Source organism: Natrix helvetica (assembly GCF_964273705.1).
Source record: "Natrix helvetica genome assembly, chromosome: 6".
Lineage (NCBI taxonomy): Eukaryota > Metazoa > Chordata > Lepidosauria > Squamata > Natricidae > Natrix > Natrix helvetica.
Window position 1 is genome coordinate 13,807,777 of NC_138553.1, and position 17,739 is coordinate 13,825,515.

Below are 17,739 nucleotides of genomic sequence, written 5' to 3' on the forward strand. Positions count from 1 at the left end.
GGTAGGTTGCTCCTGGTTCGGGTGAACCAGTAGTGGCAGTGGCGAGAGGCTCTGCCCACCCGCTTCTGCGCATGCATAGAAGCGTTGTGACCGCGAGCACGGGTGAACCAGTAGCGACGGGATTTGCAACCCACATCTGGCATGCATGCGTGTGCATGGGCAGAAACCCAAAGATCAGCTGGCTGGTGCACATGCCTGTTGTTTGTCCTTTTTCAGGCCATTTTTCGAGCCAGAAAACAGCCTGTTTTTTGGCAGTTTTTCGGGAAGTTTTCAGGTTGTTTTGCAGCGCTCTGGTGCCTGCAAAGACCAGTTGGCTGGCGCACATGTGCGCGCCGGAAGCCAGAAGACAGCTGGCGAAGGTGCATGTGCCCACAGAGAGGGCTCTGCATGCCATCTGTGGCACACGTGCCATAGGTTCGCCATCATGGTCCTAATCCAATATCACACTGATCCTTTCTGTCTAAAGGCAATTGGAATTAGTATAACAGTTTCAATATTACCTCAAGAAAGATTAGCAGATTTCGGTGATCCATAATTTGAAAATGAGTTACAGACAACAGGGTCTTTGAAAATAGGGCAGAAACATCAAGTACAGAATGTGGTAACAAATGTGTGACCTGGGTACAGGTATTATTAACTGTAGTAGATGACCAGCAAATTGCTGGTTTTGAATGGTAGAACTCTTTAGCTTTTGGGTCTTAATATAATTGTATTTATAGAAAATATTCTACAAAGATCCTGGTAATAGATTTTAAATGCAGGTTTTTTATCGTTTTCTCTGGTCTTTTAAATAATGCCATGGGTAATGCTATGGGATTGTAGTTATATGCTTTTGTCTGCTGTTGTTGTTCTGCTTGAATTGCTCTTAATTTTTTTTAAAAAGAGTGCTATATATTATTCCATTCTATTTATTTTTCTTTAAATTTACTGCTTTGTCTTTTGAGGTGGTCTAGTCAAAACATACACAAATAAAACCTGTTGTACTGGGCATTCCCATTCTAAAGAGATTTCTTACCTCTGAATATATTGGCTTGATGTTTTGATTATCAGATGTCCACCTGGGAATAAATTCTGTCTGCTGCAGACGCTTCTCCTAAAAAGCAGTAAAGTTAGGACCAGATCAGCAATGTCCCTGCTATGGTTTATTGCAGAACTCTAGCATATAGAAATAATTTCAAAATTCAATCCTTGTCTATCAGAAATGACAGGTCTAAGATTTCTGAAAACAGATGAAGAGCAAAGTTCAAAATTCCACTGGTTTAAAAATGCTGCTAGGATTGGCAAATATCTTCCACAACTAATGTACACCAAGATATCCTGCAGTTTAGCCACATGCTGCCTGTCTACTGTATTTATTACTTCTCTAAGAAAGAATGTGTCAAAACAAGAAATGTACATTTTGCAGATATGTATCTGATAACAACAAAAAGCATGCTCCCTCTATCCAATAATTGATATTAAGGAAATGGGTCTGGGGGGGCGGTGTGTGTGTGGATAACGCAATTATCCACTAAAAATGCACAGTATTATTTACGGTATGTCATATAATGTTTAATCCTTAAAGTATCTTTATATCATTTAACATATGCACACTTTTAGAGACTTTCAACTTTAAGGCTGTGAAGAAAAGTCTAAAGATATATTACTTGAGTATATGTTGATGCTTCTGAAATTCAAAGAGCTGGTATATAAATACTCCATGAACCAAATGTTATTTATTAATTACTTTTACTTTCTGTTTCTCTTCAAAACACTCCATCCTCTATCTTTTTCTCTACTAAGTGCATATAGCAGATTTTGTGAATCCTGTACTAGCTATTAATCTTTTTTGACAGGTAGTAGTTGACAGTCATTTAACAAAAGTTCGGAGTTACAAGAACACTGAAAAAAGTGACTTTTAAGAGTTGTCAACAAAATTATGACTGTCGCACCATTCCCTGTAGGCATTCCAATCGCAATTTCAGTGCTTGGTAACTGGCTCACATTTATGAGTGGTTGCAGAATCCTGTGGTCACAATTGCAATCTACTACCTTCCCAGCTGGCTTTTAAAAAGTAAAGTCAACTGGAGAAAGCCAAATTTGCTTAAAGATCATGTGATTTACTTAATGACCGAGAGATTGACTTAAAAGGGTGGTAAAATCAGGTCCAATCACATGATGACTCACTTAATGACCACACTGCTTCACAACCAAAATTCTGGGCCCAACTGTAGTCATAAATTGAGATCTGTACAAGGTGATGGTTCTGACCTCTAAAGGCCTTTAGAGTTTGTGCCAAAATTCCTACAGGGTGACCTTCTCCAATATCAGCCTGAGCTATTAGAACATCTAGGGAAAAGCTACTTAATAGTCACACATTTCAATGTTTTGGGGCTGAAGTTAAAAAGATGCTTTCTTTTGGCAGTATTGATGCTTTGGAATATCTTCCCAACAATAATATCAAGCTAGCTGATTCCCAGCTAGTTTTTAAGGAAAGATTAAAATTTGAATTATTTCAAAAGCTTTTTTCCTTAGATTTATATTTATTTTTCCTGATTCCTGATTCGTTACTCTTACCTTTATTATTGTACTGTATGGTTTTTGATTGAGTATTTTAGACTATTACTGTTGTGATTGAAATTGATTTTAATCTGTCCATGAATATGTTATTTTTTCTTTGTTATATAATATGGAAGCTGAATGTCATTTAATTATAGCAGAGTAAAAGTTTATATTAACCGTGCTACCACTCCAATATTATGTATACACTGGACATTTTCCTTCATTTAACTATTTGTGCAAAAAATACCACACATTGCAAATTGGGAAAATTAATATCATTTGAATAATTTAGCACTTTATATTGGTTGTCTAATCTGGTTCCCAGCTGCTTCACAAACACATATTTCAAAAATTATTGCTTACCTTTTGTGTAATCATATTGCAAATCTCTGGTAGGAAATCTTCACTCAGGAGTTTATAAAGCTGCTTTTCTCTTAAAGATGTTCTCTCTCGGAAGCTTTCTGTAACTTGCCTCCACTCCTCTTCTGTCTGGCATATTAACCACCATGTTCCATGGCCCAATCCTTGAGAAACTTTCATAATGGGATAATTTTCTATTAATCTGACTATATGATTAATCATATTATTCATATAATTATAATTCAAATTTCTCAATGTTGCATTTTGCATTTATACTTTTGTATACAGGTGGTCCTCACCAATCACGATTGAGACTGGCAACATCCATAGCATTTCTCATAACAAATGGAACTGAATTCAGAATTTTGATTTGATCGTTCCAGACCAAGGGTGAACATACATGAATTAATTTTCATAGGACTAATTATATACAACTTTTACATCGACATAACGAAAATAATCTGGGGAACTCAGCTGGTGAGCTGTTAAGGGAGGCAGATTATTGCCTCCAAGAGTCAGAAGCTCCATTAGCAAAGGATGAATTCAGCTAAAAGGGATAAGGATTCTTCTTTCTCAATAACATAAAAGGCAAAAATAACATGCTCAAATATATTTTGCCTCTTGAAAGAAAGTCAGTACAGTTGGTCCTCGATTTACAACAGTTCGTTTAGCGATTGTTCAAAGTTACAACATCACTGGAAAAAAGTGATTATTCACACTTATGACCACTGCAGCATCCCCATGGTCAGGGGTGGCGAACACGCGGCTCGCGAGCCGCATGCGGCTCGCGGCCAAAATAAATGAGGCTCTTTGCCTCTTACCATTATTTAGTATGCTGTGGCTTGGATCGCGCGCTAAACCCGGAAGTACGGTCGTCGCGTCGACCGTACTTCCGGGTTTAGCGCGCGATCTGAGCCACAGCATACTAAATAATGGTAAGAGGCAAAGAGCCTCATTTATTTTGGCCGCGAGCCGCGTGTTAAGTTAAGATGAAGTCTTAAGTTAAGATGAAGTGGAAGATGGGTAAATAATTAGGGGAATGGAGACTTTGGGTTGTGGAGTCCACTTTTTTAAAAAAAATACAAAAAAACCAGCCCTTAGAACTTGAACTTTGCTAATCAGAATAAAATGCTAAGACTAAGTAGTCAGAGGAAGGTTGTAGCAGTACTGTCAGTCACCTATTGCACCTCATCATGAATCAAGTATTCTATATTTTAAAAAATACAAACTTATATCTTAGTTACTAGAGATCAAAGTGTCCAAGGAAATAGATTAATTCAAATGCAATGAATTAATCATTATACTGAAGTTAAAAGACAAGCAATTATCAGAATGGTGGCTATGGCAGAGATCTTTCTAAATTTTTAACATTTCATTTAACTTAAAATACTGGAAGTTGGAAAAGATTGGTGATCTGCCAATCATTTGTAGATATACCAAACCCATAGAATCACAGGGTTGGAAGGGACCACAGAGGTGATTGTTCAATTTTATCTTTAAATAAGATTAAGACAATTTGCTTTGTAATCCAGTCTAAGATTAAGAAATGCTGCTCCTCTATATCTTTCTTTTGAGTCTTGTATGATTTTGAATCTTGCTCCCCCACCCCACCACCCAGCTTCCAGTTGGTGCCATTTGGAATAAAACATTTATCTTAGATAATATCTAAGTTTCAAGGAATTGTTCATTTCATTCAATAATTTGTTATAATTGTTTTCAAATGTATTATTATTATATCCTATTAAATAAGAGTTCTAGATATTTCACTATATTTTTCTCATATCCCAATCCCCCTTTTCATGTTTTTTTTTTCATTGGAAATTGAATGCCTTATTATCTTACTTTTCATTTAATTTTTTATCTCTAAAAGGTAGCCAAAAATCTTTGGATTCTGCCATTAGTATCTTATGGAGCTTTGTGTTTGCATAATCGTTACTACTATATCATTTGCATAGCATTTCATCTTGTATCTCTTTCTACCTGAATCTTTAGCTGAAATATTTGTTTAGCTTTTCAGTTCTGGCCCGCCAGGACCTCCTAACCCAGGGGTGTCCAAACTTGGGAACTTTAAGACTTGTGGACTTCAACTCCCAGAATTCCCCAGCCAAGTTTGGACACCCCTGTCCTAACCAATTATAAATAATAAAAGAGAAAATGCCCATCCTTGCCTTTGACTTTCCATATTAAAAGATTGTAGAGATTATTCCATTTACTGTGAATTTTAACTTGTCAAAAGCTTTGTGTCTAAAAATATTTCCGTTGCCTTCCGTTGCAGCTCTAATGGGTTTATAAAAATTTATAACAAAAAACACCTGACTGAGCATGTTATATTATGTGTTTAATATATTATTGTTAAAATTATATGCTTTTGTGTGAGTGTTTGTCTGTTTGACAGGTCACTGCGTGGTGTGGCTCTCTGACTCTCACAGTTTAAAATTTTGGCTCTTTTTGTCGAACTTGTTCGCCACCCCTGCCCATGGTCATGTAATCAAAATGTAGACACTTGGCAACTGTCTCATATTTATGACCTTTGAAGTGTCCAGATTCACTTCACAACCGTGTGGTTAACTTAACAACTGCAGTGATTCAGTTAATAACTGTCGCAAGAAAGGGCATAAAATGGGGCAAAACTTACTTAACAAATGTCTCATTTAGCAACATAAATTATGGGCTCAATTGTGTTCATAAGTCAAGGACTACCTGTATTGTAACATTAAACAAATGAATATTTTTAGTAGCAAAGCAAGCAAACAGCCTGCCTCTTTTCATTGTCAATTCCCTTTTTTTTAATAAAGTGCCAAGAACTTTATTACTAAACATCCAAGAAACACTTTTCAACTTATTTTCTAACTGTACAGAATGAAATGAAGAAAACAAATAAAAACTGCATTTTTATTCATTAGAACTCAACTGTAATCCACACATTCTACTCACAATTTCTGGACTGTGATTCATGAACTGCATTGGCTTCTTCTTTCTCTCTGAAAACAAAAAGAAAAAAAATGCAAAAAATATTGAAGAGCAATCTTCAACAAAGGACTACACCCGGGACTGGAACAAATTATACTGATACTAAAAGCCCACAACATCTTGTAATTAAATTTTAGCGGTAGAAGATAAAACAATTAGATTCTAATCCTATAGAACTCAATATTCATCATCTTTCATAGTCTTCAAAAAACAGTAGTTATAATGGATTAGAACAAATTTTGAAAATGTAGGGGTGCTTTTCTTTCAAATAAATTCAAGCTCAGAAACAAAACCTGAGACAAGCATAGTAGGACAAGAGTAATGTAATTGCTATGGCAAAGTTCCATTAACATCCTTGCCACTGCTTTCTGGGCTAGCTGAAATTGAGAAAAGGTCCAAACTACTCCGAAATTCAGCTGGTCAACTCGTACAAAAGATTGGTTGATTATGAATCTATCCACATTGCTGCTAGTCACCTTTTTCCTTTCCCCTTTCCTTATTGTAGATTTTTCCAAAGACTATGTTTCTGCATAATGTGTCCCAGTTATGATAATTTGAACTTAGTGATTTTCTGCCCAGAGTGAGAAATTTGGATTGATTTGTTCAATAATCCATGTATTTGTTTCCTGGCTAATCACTGTATTTTCAGTAGCTTTCTCAACACCAAAATGCAAAAGCATCAGTACACTTTCTATTTTGTAACTTCAACATTCACTTCCATGGAATGTCACAGGGAAAACCACTGCATGCACAATTCTGATTTTTGTAGGTATAAACATATCCCTGAATCTGAATACTTTTAAAAAGACATTTATGACTAATCTACCAGATAGTTGTCTGTGGCCTATTTTCTTGAGTGCTGGTTCCTTTGCTGTCAATAGATGATCGTACAAAGAAAAAATAATCCACCACTCCAGTATCTTTATTGTCAATTCAAAGGGTGATTGCTGAACCTTTTGTCAAATTTGCTTTTCTTTATATTTTAGTTCCACTTTTTCATTATGCTCCTTGACTTTCTTTACTAGAGCTTGTAGGTCACTTGCATATTTGACTATAGGAACAGTGTCATCAGCTTTGGATGACCCTGCTGGGATTATATATTCTTGAAATATACTCTGATTATTATTTATTCATCCCTCCCAGGAATAGCCCCTTGTCGCAAGGAGGCAACATAGGAGAATCTGAGGCCCTATGGCAGATCCCTATGGAATCTATAGGATGGGAAAGTATTCTTACTTGCCATAGCTGCCTAAGAGAGGAAGGAGGGATTAGGGAGGAAGAAAGGAAATACATTACTCTTACTTACATTACAAAAACGACATACTTTATTTCATTCCTTTATTATCCCACCACTAACTTTCTGCACCTACCCTCCACCTTTGCCACAAATATTTAAGAGCTGAAAAGTATAATTTATTTTGTTCTGTTTTTTATAAGTATAAAGTACTTTGATGAAGCAAGCATTGTTTTTATTACTGAGATGTGCAAATTAATATTCCAATTATAATATTCATTTACCTTAAGATGTTCTCCACCATTTTTTTCCGTTTTGGAGGTCGCCCCCGTTTTTTTACTACCTTTCCAGAAATGTCTGGAATATTTTTGTGTATCCCGCATTCCCTGGAATATATTGAAATGATACACAAAGTAGCTAAATACATAATAATGGCCTTGTAAAGCAAGAAGTGATCATTGACAATGAAGAGGGTTGAAGTAGCAGCTGTGAGCCAAGCTAAGAGACAATAACTCTAAAGAGGAGAAAGTATATAGCCAGATTTGGTGAAAAGTTAATTTGAGCACAACCCAACATCATGTTACCTTTAAAAAATTGCTTCCTTGGAAAGAAGTACAGGTGTTCTCCCACTCAAATAGCAACTTTCTTTTGTGCTACAATAGATGGTGTTTGAAATTAGTTACTCTAAAACAGTGGTTCTCAAATAGTGGGGCGCGCCCCCCAGGGGGGGTGCGAGGCTCCGTAAAGAGGGGCGCGAAGGCTCCCTTTCCATCTGGGTGCAACGGCGGCGGCAACAGCGCAGCGGCGGCGGCGGACTGGAGTTTCCCGCCAAGGTTGCCTGTCCGACCAGCCCCCGCTGGCTCCTGGCTGAGGGAGGAGCTGCCGCTCCGCCTTCTCCAAACGGGATCCACGCCCTGCAACTGGCCGTGAGGGGAAGGTTTTGGCCAAAAAACGGGCCATTTTTGCCCATTTGTTGCCAGTAGAATGCTTCTGGGGGTGGGGGAGGTGAAAAATGGGGTGCACAGATGCCCCAGGAGGCACAAAAAATGGGCCCCTTTTCAAACCCCCCCACCTTCAGAAGATGATAGAGAAAGAGAGAGCTAGTGAGAGGGAGGGAGGGAGAAGTGAGACAGAAAGAGATAGACAGAGAGAGAGAGACACACACACAGAGAGACAGAGAGAGACAGAAGGAGAAAGAGGGACAGAAAGAGAGAGAGAGGAGAGACCGAGAAAGACAGAGAGAGACAGAGAAAGACAGAGAGAGAGAAGAGAGAGACAGAAAGAGAGAGTGAGACACAGAGAGACAGAAAGAGACAGAGAGAGAGGAGACAAAGAGAGAGAGACAGAAAGAGACAGAGAGAGTGAGAGAGAGACAGAGAAAGACAGAGAGAGAGAAAGAGAGAGGGAGACAGAAAGACAGACAGAAATAGAAGGAGAGACAGAAAGAGAAAGGCAGAGAGAGAGAGAGAGGGAGAGAGACGAGGGAGAGAGAGAGACAGAGGGAGAGACCACTTGGACTGTCTTCGCATCTGGGATGCATGGGTCTTTCCCATTGAGACGAGCAGGTGTTGTTTCTAGAAATCACTGCATGCAGGAAATATATGTGTGTGTTTGTGTGTGTATGTTACGGTGAAAGACCGAAATTGGTGAATGTCGACATTCACCGGTGAATGTCGACATTCACCAATCTCGCTTGGTGAATGTCCGAAATATTTGCTAAATGCCCTTATTTCTGACTTACACCGGTGAATGTCGACATTCACCAAGTACGTTTCCCCCTCTCTTTGGGGAGGAGGAGAGCCAGAGGATCGCCTCTCTTTGGGGAGGAGGAGAGCCAGAGGATCGCCTCTCTTTGGGGAGGAAAGTACGTTTCCCCCTCTCTTTGGGGAGGAGGAGAGCCAGAGGATCGCCTCTCTTTGGGGAGGAGGAAAGCCAGAGGATCGCCTCTCTTTGGGGAGGAAAGTACGTTTCCCCCTCTCTTTGGGGAGGAGGAGAGCCAGAGGATCGCCTCAAAGGATGCCCCAAAGAGAGGCGATCCCCTGGCTCTCCTCCTCCCCAAAGAGAGGCGATCCTCTGGCTCTCCTCCTCCCCAAAGAGAGGGGAAAACGTACTTGGTGAATGTCGACATTCACCGGTGTAAGTCAGAAATAAGGGCATTTAGCAAATATTTCGGACATTCACCAAGCGAGATTGGTGAATGTCGACATTCACCAGATTTCGGACTTTCACCGTAACATGTATACATGCACATACAAGTGTCATTTCTTCAGTGTTATCACAGAAGTGAGTACACCCCTTAACATTTTGTAAATATTTAAGTATACTTAAATATTTACAAAATGTTAAGGGGTGTACTCACTTCTGTGATACTCTATATATAAATATATGTATATATATGTTCTAGCTGTGCTCCTTTAAATCTTTTCTGCTACAGTTAATAAAGCTATTCTTTGTTGTAAATTGATCCACATTTTTCTTTTTTTATTCTCTTATACGTTAATAAGGATACAGTGTTATGCAGAGGTGTACTTATAACAATTTTATAGACAAATGATACTATTTACAGTCACGCGGGGGGCGCGAAATGTTTTCTTCTTCCTAGGGGGGGCATGACAGAAAATAATTGAGAAGCACTGCTCTAAAACATGGACGTCAACTCGTTGCTATCACATGACATTTCGCGAAGTTTCCCACATTCGCGGAGCTGGGGTGGGTGTGGTCTGCACTTGACCCATCCAGCCCGCAGGCCCCCCGTTTGACATCCCTACCCTAAAAGAACCAGAGTACTTTAGGGGCTGCAGTGGAGTTTAAATTAGGAAACATGGATCCTAGCTCTACCATGGTTCTCTTCATTCTTCACTCATTCAAGTGTGAGCAGCTTTGGGATGATAACTTTTCAAGCTTTAGTTCCCAACCTGGAACTGAAATGGAACTAATTTGTAAGTTGTTGGGAAAACAAACAAGACGAAATGGTAAAGAATTTTGAAAATTGTACTGCGCTAACGATCAGGAATTTCATAAATATTTGTATGTGGCTACCTTTGCAAAAATAGTTTCCTTTGAAATATTTTTCCCCTGGTATTCCAATCCTCCTGTTTCCCTGCAGGCAAGAACAAATCTGTACCTGTCAGTAATTAGGTCTCCATTTGGTTTCATGGGTTCCTCTTTGTACATTCGTGTGCCATAAAAATACCAGTAGAGGGCACCATTACTATCCTCACCCAAGGGTTCCACTCGGAGGCTGTCTGCATCCAAGCCCTGTGTTTGAAAACACATACGCATAAATGTTAAGAGCTTAGAAGTTTCTTGTATTCATGTTACTCCTCACCACTGGCCTTTGGAGTAGTAGTTATAAAGATTCAGATCTCTGCTTGCCCCCCAAAATGATCAACTACTCAACTGGCAATGAGATTTATGTGCTCTAAACTATTCATGAGAAAGAAACTATTTTAAACTGGCTAATACCTAACAAAAAGTGGCTTCTTATACCTTTAATAGTGAAGCAGCAGGTGGGTGCTCTCTCTTCAAGTGGCAGAATTCTAAAGTTCCACAAAAGCAATACCAGGCTTCACACTGCAAGCAGGTGCATCTTTTCCTACCACAGTTTGGCAGTAACAAGAGAAGCCACACCTGCTTAACTTATCCCTCCAAGAGCTTTGAAAGGGTCTCTCCCGATATAATGGCTGCCTGCAGAAGTCTGTTTTAAGGATTATTTCCACTAAGGCATTATGCCTAAGGAAACAGTCAGGCAGTCAGGCAGAAGTGGTTACTTCTTTTGAGACACTATTCTCAAAACTGGATTCCTACTGAAAATGTACAAGGACATTGAAAATGTTCAATTCTGTTTTTCATGTAGATTATTTTTAGAGGCAAAATTTTAATTGTTGCTAAACTAGCACCTGTGGATGTAATATCTATCTAATAAAATCACTGGCATCTGTAGAATGTAGAAATATACAGGACAAGCATTATAGCTCCCTAACCCCCCCCCCCATTTGTTTGGGTAGCAAACAAATGCTATGTGCCTTGTCATTTCATCTGATCTCCCAATACAGGATTCAAATAACAGTTTGGCTATTGCAATATTACAGCAAATTAGAAAAAAGATTTTTTAAGCTCAAGTTTGAGAGAGAGTATGAATACAGCACTCATTCATGATCTTCCAAAATTACATTCTGAAGCCAAGGTGAGTTTATAAGCAGATATATCTCAATACATATGCCACTCTGGAACCAGCCTCAATCATGTTAGGGCATTAGAAATGGTATTAACTCACAAAACAATTTTTCCAAAGAAAAGATTAAGTATCTTCAAAAGCTATGTCTCTTTATGCAAATGTTATTAATTAATTGCACAGTCGAAGAACATAACTGTTACCTTGACTGTTCTTCCCATTACAACTCTAAAAACCATTTAGATCTTTTTAAAAGGCTCACTTCAAGCTTTATAAGCATTAGCAACAATGACTGCATTATACTAAAGAGAGTTCTTCAGGTCATTGGCATATCTCAATGGGTAACAAGCTATCAAGGACAATAACAGTTCAATCTCCTCAATTCAAACCAGATTATAAATTTGTTTCACCTCCCTCACCCTGGGAGTTCAGTTTGAAAGAATGACCCAATACACACAAGAAAAAATATAATTAGAAGCTATGAGAAGACAGAAAGAGAGATTACCAATGTCAGGTACCTTCATCACTAATTATATACAGTGGGGGATGCAAAACTGTTGCAATGGATCTTATCTGATAACCCCAAAGAATGTTATCAGGATCCATGAGTGTTATTGAGATACATAAATCCTTTGACTAAAACAATACTTGGAACACCAACACAAACCACTGAGCTGGCTAAATACAGACCAGAAAGTACTGTACTGTACTAAAAACTATCACTGTAGTATTTTAAGGTAAAGGAAAAGGTTCCCCTCACATGAATGTGCTAGTTGTTTCTGACTCTAGAGGGCAGTGCTCATCTCCATTTCAAAGCCGAAGATCCAGCGCTGTCCAAAGATATCTCTGTAGTCATGTGGCTGTCATGACTAAATGCTGAAGGCACATAGAATGCTGTTACCTTCCCACCAAAGATGGTCCCTATTTTTCTACTTGCATTTTTACGTGCTTTCGAACTGCTAGGTTGGCAGGAGCTGGGACAAGTAACGGGAGCACACTCCATTACACAGCACTAGGGATTCGAACCGCCGACCTTTCAATCAGTAAGCTCAGGGTCTTGGCCACTGAGCCACCACATCCCTTATAGTATTTAAAAGCATAACTTAAAATTTAAATCACCAGAAACTTTTTACAATTAGCTTCTCTATTTTGTCCAAATAATCTCTAACATTTTAAATAAGGTTATTAGCACAAAGGAACATAGAACATTGTTATATGAGAGGACCCACAATCTGGGAGTCCTCCTGGATACGCGGCTTAGTTTAGAAGAACACCTGACGGCCGTGACCAGGGAGGCCTTTTACCAGGTTCGCCTGGTACGCCAGTTGCGCCCCTTCCTAGGTCGGGATGCCCTGTGCACAGTCACTCATGCCCTCATCCTTTCTCGCCTGGACTACTGTAATGCTCTCTACATGGGGCTGCTCTTGAAGAGCACCCGGAGGCTTCAGCTGGTCCAGAATGCAGCCACGCGGGTTGTCATCGGGGTACCTAGGTGCTCCCATGTTACACCCCTTTTAGGCGTCCTGCACTCGTTGCCAGTTGTTTTCCGGGTGTGATTCAAGGTGTTAATTATGATCTTTAAAGTGCTCCATGGCTTAGGCAGGGTACTTGCGAGACCACCTACTGCCACCGGTAGCCTCCCACCGTCCAGTACAATCCCACAGAGATGGCCTCCTCAGGGTGCCTTCGGCCAGGCAGTGTTGGCTGGCGACCCCAGGGGGAGAGCCTTCTCTGTGGGAGCGCCTTCCCTTTGGAATGAGCTGCCCCCGGAGCTTTGCATAATTCCCGACCTCTGGTCCTTCCGGCGCACCCTAAAAAGTTGGCTTTTCCAGCAAGCCGGCCTGGCCTGAATAAAATAAATTATTAATTTTAATTGTTAATTTTAATTTCATTTCATTGTAAATGTCTATTGGGTTTTTGGGATATTCTATTTAATCTTTCTTTTAACTTTTGTAATATGCGTTTTTATGTTGTGGGAGAAGGACGGCATATAAGTCCAATACAAGTCCAATAAACCTAAACCTAAACCTAAATCTATACTGTATACAATGTGATGCTTAATGGTGGGAAATGTATATTACATTTTCAAATGTTCTTCATCCAGCATCTGTCATCACCCAACATACCTTAAGCAAATCAAAAACATCATCAGCATCAAGTCGGTAATCACAAAGACGATGTAGTATTTCCACACGCGTACGTAAGGGAAGTTCCTGAAAAGTACATTCTCGCAAGGGGTTGGGTTTTCCTTCTTCCAATTCCCAGCGATAATTGATTATATCTTCAAGATAGCCATGAAATGTCTGGGTTCTAATAAAGATAACAAATGGCAATACAATTACTATATAGAATTTAACCCATCCATCATTTCAGATGATTGCACGGAGAAGGCAAGGAAAATACTTCCAGGTTATTCCAGTTCCTTGTGCAAAATTAAACAGCATGTTCACAATTTTTTGAGGCATATTTTATCTAAAGCATGATAAAATTTGTATATCTTTAAGGAAGCAGAAGGATCTAAAACTCATATAAACCACTTGATAAATTGAAGTTATCAATGATAAATGACTGAAATACATAGTCTATGAAATATTTATCACCGAATAAATTATATAAAAAAATAACCAGAAAGAAAAAAATAGTGAAAATACTTAATCAATTTATATAATATTTAAAACTGATTATCTTAAGAATTAAACTAAATAATTCAGAAAAAACTTTCTATTTGATTCCTCTAAATATTATACCTTTACAGGAATTTTGGCTTTAGGATGCAAAATAAATAAGCCAAAAAATGATGACAATTCAAGGAAAATAAGATAAAATTATTATACTTAGTCAATATGTTCGAATATTGTTCCATAACAAGAGAACAGAGCTTGCAAATGAGGTTGAAAGGTTTTCCGACAGAAACTCAAGACCCACCTGTTCCAATTAGCTGGCCTGGCCCATTTATAGTCCCATTTTATACCTCCTGGCAAACATTTTATTCTGGGATAGTTTTTTAGGGGTAGTTTTTAATGCATTTTTAAATTTGAACTTTAACTACTATTGTACAGTTTATATGTTACCTCCTCTAGCTACATCTATATCTATATTTATATTTATGTATATTTATTGTGTTTTTAATATGATTGTACACCGCCCCGAGTCCCTTCTGGGAGAGGGCGCGGTTTATAAATTAAATAAAAGTTAAAGTTAAAGTTAAACTAATTGTTTATAATAAGAGAGAATGTGCTAAAATATTGTAAGAGTGTAAACACTTAAGAGCTAAAATTAGAGATTGACTTATCTGTTAAATAAATATTCTCCTTACTGAATGGTAATCTTCCTAAAAAAACAGTTGAACTTTGACTTACTGTAATATATGATTACACACACACACACACACACACACACACACACACACACAATCCTACCTCACACCCACACCCACCCACACATCCCTACCTCCTTCCTGTAAACATATGCCTTTTCGGGAACATAATAATTTTTAAAAAGTATTTTAGTACAATTTATAATACCTACTGTGCTTTTCTATACATTAATAATAATAATAATAATAATAATAATAATAATAATAATAATAATAATAATAATAATAATAATAATAATAATAAATATTTATTTCTTAGCCACACCCTCTCCCGAAGGACTCGGGGCGGCGTACAATGAAACATATGAAATAAATATGGACAAAACAAACATATAACAGAGACATATACCGAGACATACACAAGGAGGAGGTCGGCTGATAAATAAAACAATTAAAATACAATATTTAAAAACCCCTAGATAATTAAATATAATTAAAATACCCAGTAAAAGCCCGTCAGGAGCGATATGGTTAGATCAAAGTTGAGCCAGGCCAGCTGCTTGGAATAGGTGGGTCTTAAGCTTAATACGAAAGGAGCGGAGGTCAGAGGTATTCCTAATATCCGGAGGGAGGTCATTCCACAGGGCTGGGCCCGCCACAGAGAAGGCTCTACTCCTAGGCGCCGCCCCCCGACACTGTCTTGTGGACGGCACCTGGAGGAGGCCCTCTCTGTGCGAGCGGATTGGTCGCAGGGATGTATGGGGCAGAATACGATCCCACAAGTAACTAGGTCCTGAGCCATGGAGCGCTTTAAAGATTATTATCAAAACCTTGAAACGCACCCGATAGACCACAGGAAGCCAGTGCAGCTCGCGCAGGAACGGTGTCACATGGGAGTACCTAGTACTCCCCATAATTACCCGCGCGGCTGCGTTCTGGACCAACTGTAGCCTCCGGGTGCATTTCAAGGGAAGCCCCATGTAGAGAGCGTTACAGTAGTCCAAGCGAGACGTCACCAGCGCATGAGTGACTGTGCGTAAGGCGTCCCGGTCCAGTAGGGGGCGCAATTGTCGCACCAGGCAAACCTGGTGGAACGCCCTCCTTGCCACGGCTGTCACATGGTCATCCATGGACAGCCGGGCATCCAGGAGGATGCCCAAATTGCGCGCCCGCTCCACGGGGGCAAGTTGAATGCCCCCAATGGCCAATGATGGAATTAATTGGCTGAACCGGGGAGCTGGTACCCACAGCCACTCCGTCTTGGAGGGGTTGAGCTTGAGTCGGTTGTCATCCATCCAGATCCGTACGGCTTCCACACACCGGGACATCACTTCGATGGCCTCGTTGGGGTGGTTCGGGGTGGAAAAGTACAGCTGAGTATCATCAGCGTACAGATGGTATCCCACCCCGAAACCACGGATGATCTCACCCAGCGGCTTCATATATGTGTTGAAGAGGAGTGGCGAGAGGACCGACCCCTGTGGCACCCCACAAGTAAGGGGGCGTAGGGTCGACCTCTCTTCTCCTGCCAACACACGCTGCGTCTGGTCAGAAAGGTAGGAGCCGAACCACCGCAAAACGGTGCCCCGGACCCCCAGCCCCTCCAGCCGGCGCAGCAGGATACCATGGTCGATGGTATCAAAAGCCGCCGAGAGGTCTAATAGGACCAGGATAGAGGAACAACCTCTGTCTCTGGCCCTCCAGAGATCATCCACCAACGCGACCAAGGCCGTCTCCGTGCTGTGACCGGGGCGGAAGCCGGACTGGCGCGGGTCTAGATAATCATTTTCCTCCAGATGTCGTGGAAACTGGTAGGCCACCACACTCTCTACAACCTTCGCCAAAAAGGGAAGGTTGGAGACAGGACGATAATTGGCCAGCTCCAAAGGGTCCAGGGAAGGCTTCTTGAGCAAGGGTCTCACCACCGCCTCTTTCAAGGTGGCCGGGAGAGACCCCTCGCTCAGCGAAGCATTCACTAGGCCCAGGAGCCAGTCTCGTGTAACCTCCCAGGATGCCAGTACAAGCCAGGAGGGGCACGGGTCCAATAAACATGTGGTGGGTCGCAGTCGTCCACGCAATCTGTCCAAATCCTCGATGGCAACCAAGTCAAACTCCTCCCAGATCGATACCTCAAGACTCGCCATGGACGTCTCCATTGGATCACTGACAGGAACCCAATCCTTCCGGATTTGAGCGATTTTATCCTGCAGATATTTACCAAATTCCTCTGCCCTGCCCTGTAGGGAGGCCTCCCGCGGCCTCTGAAACAAGAGGGAGCGGGACACCCGAAACAGGGCGGCAGGGCGGTTCTCCGCGGATGCAATGAGAGTGGCACAATATTGGCGTTTGGCCACTCTCAATGCCACAAGGTACGTCCTTAAATGGGCTCGTGCCTGTGTTCGATCAAATTCGGAGCGAGAGGATCTCCAACGACTCTCTAGACGTCTCTTGCGGCACTTCATCACCCTTAGCTCCTCGGTAAACCAAGGGGCTAGGGTGGATCGTTGCCGCCGGAGAGGCCGCAAAGGCGCCACCCGGTTCAAGGCCCCGGTAGTTGCATTATTCCACGCAACTACCAGGTCCTCTACCCGGGGGCGGGTCAAGGTTACAGGAGGTGGCCCAAGCTCCGTCTGGAACCTATCAGGTTCCATCAGGCGCCTGGGGCGGAACCATCTGGAACTTTCCGGTTCCGCCTCCCCGCAGCGGGAGGTAGCACCAGGGAAGTCAAGACGGAGGAGTGAGTGATCTGACCATGACAGGGGAGTGATGGTTTACCTTTCTCTAGTTTTATTTTTAGTCTTTACCTTTCTCTAGTTTTATTTTTTAGGATAAAATGAATAACTTCTAAGATATCTCTCATCTAAGCTCACTTTAGCTATCAAAACCAAGATCTGAGAGGAAGCCGTTGCCTTTTCCCTTTTTAATTGTTGAACAGACTAATGATAGACTTAAACAAAGAGATGTGCTATTTTCTTTAGTTTGACTCCTAGAACTAAGTTATGATATTAATATGACCTGTTTAGTTTTTACTACATTACAGCATAGGTGTAATTATTCAGCAGGACATCTCCATAATTTTTCAAATAAAACTAAATCAACTTTTTCATCATTTCTGCAATTCTCAGAAACATCACCATATAAAAT

General features: G+C 40.6%; 1 protein-coding gene across 4 annotated transcripts in view; it reads right to left on the bottom strand.

Annotated features, from left to right (window-relative positions):
- Positions 1-17,739, bottom strand: part of CECR2 (CECR2 histone acetyl-lysine reader) — a 98,147-nt gene that overhangs the window by 17,274 nt on the left and 63,134 nt on the right. For all 4 annotated transcript variants that reach the window (XM_081958113.1, XM_081958114.1, XM_081958115.1 and 1 more), the window contains exons 3-8: positions 13,406-13,589; positions 10,230-10,363; positions 7,390-7,491; positions 5,836-5,882; positions 2,905-3,074; positions 1,016-1,093 (exon numbers count right to left, since the gene is read on the bottom strand). In XM_081958113.1, coding sequence (XP_081814239.1) covers positions 1,016-1,093; positions 2,905-3,074; positions 5,836-5,882; positions 7,390-7,491; positions 10,230-10,363; positions 13,406-13,589 — 715 coding nt within the window. The remainder of the gene's footprint in view (positions 1-1,015; positions 1,094-2,904; positions 3,075-5,835; positions 5,883-7,389; positions 7,492-10,229; positions 10,364-13,405; positions 13,590-17,739) is intronic.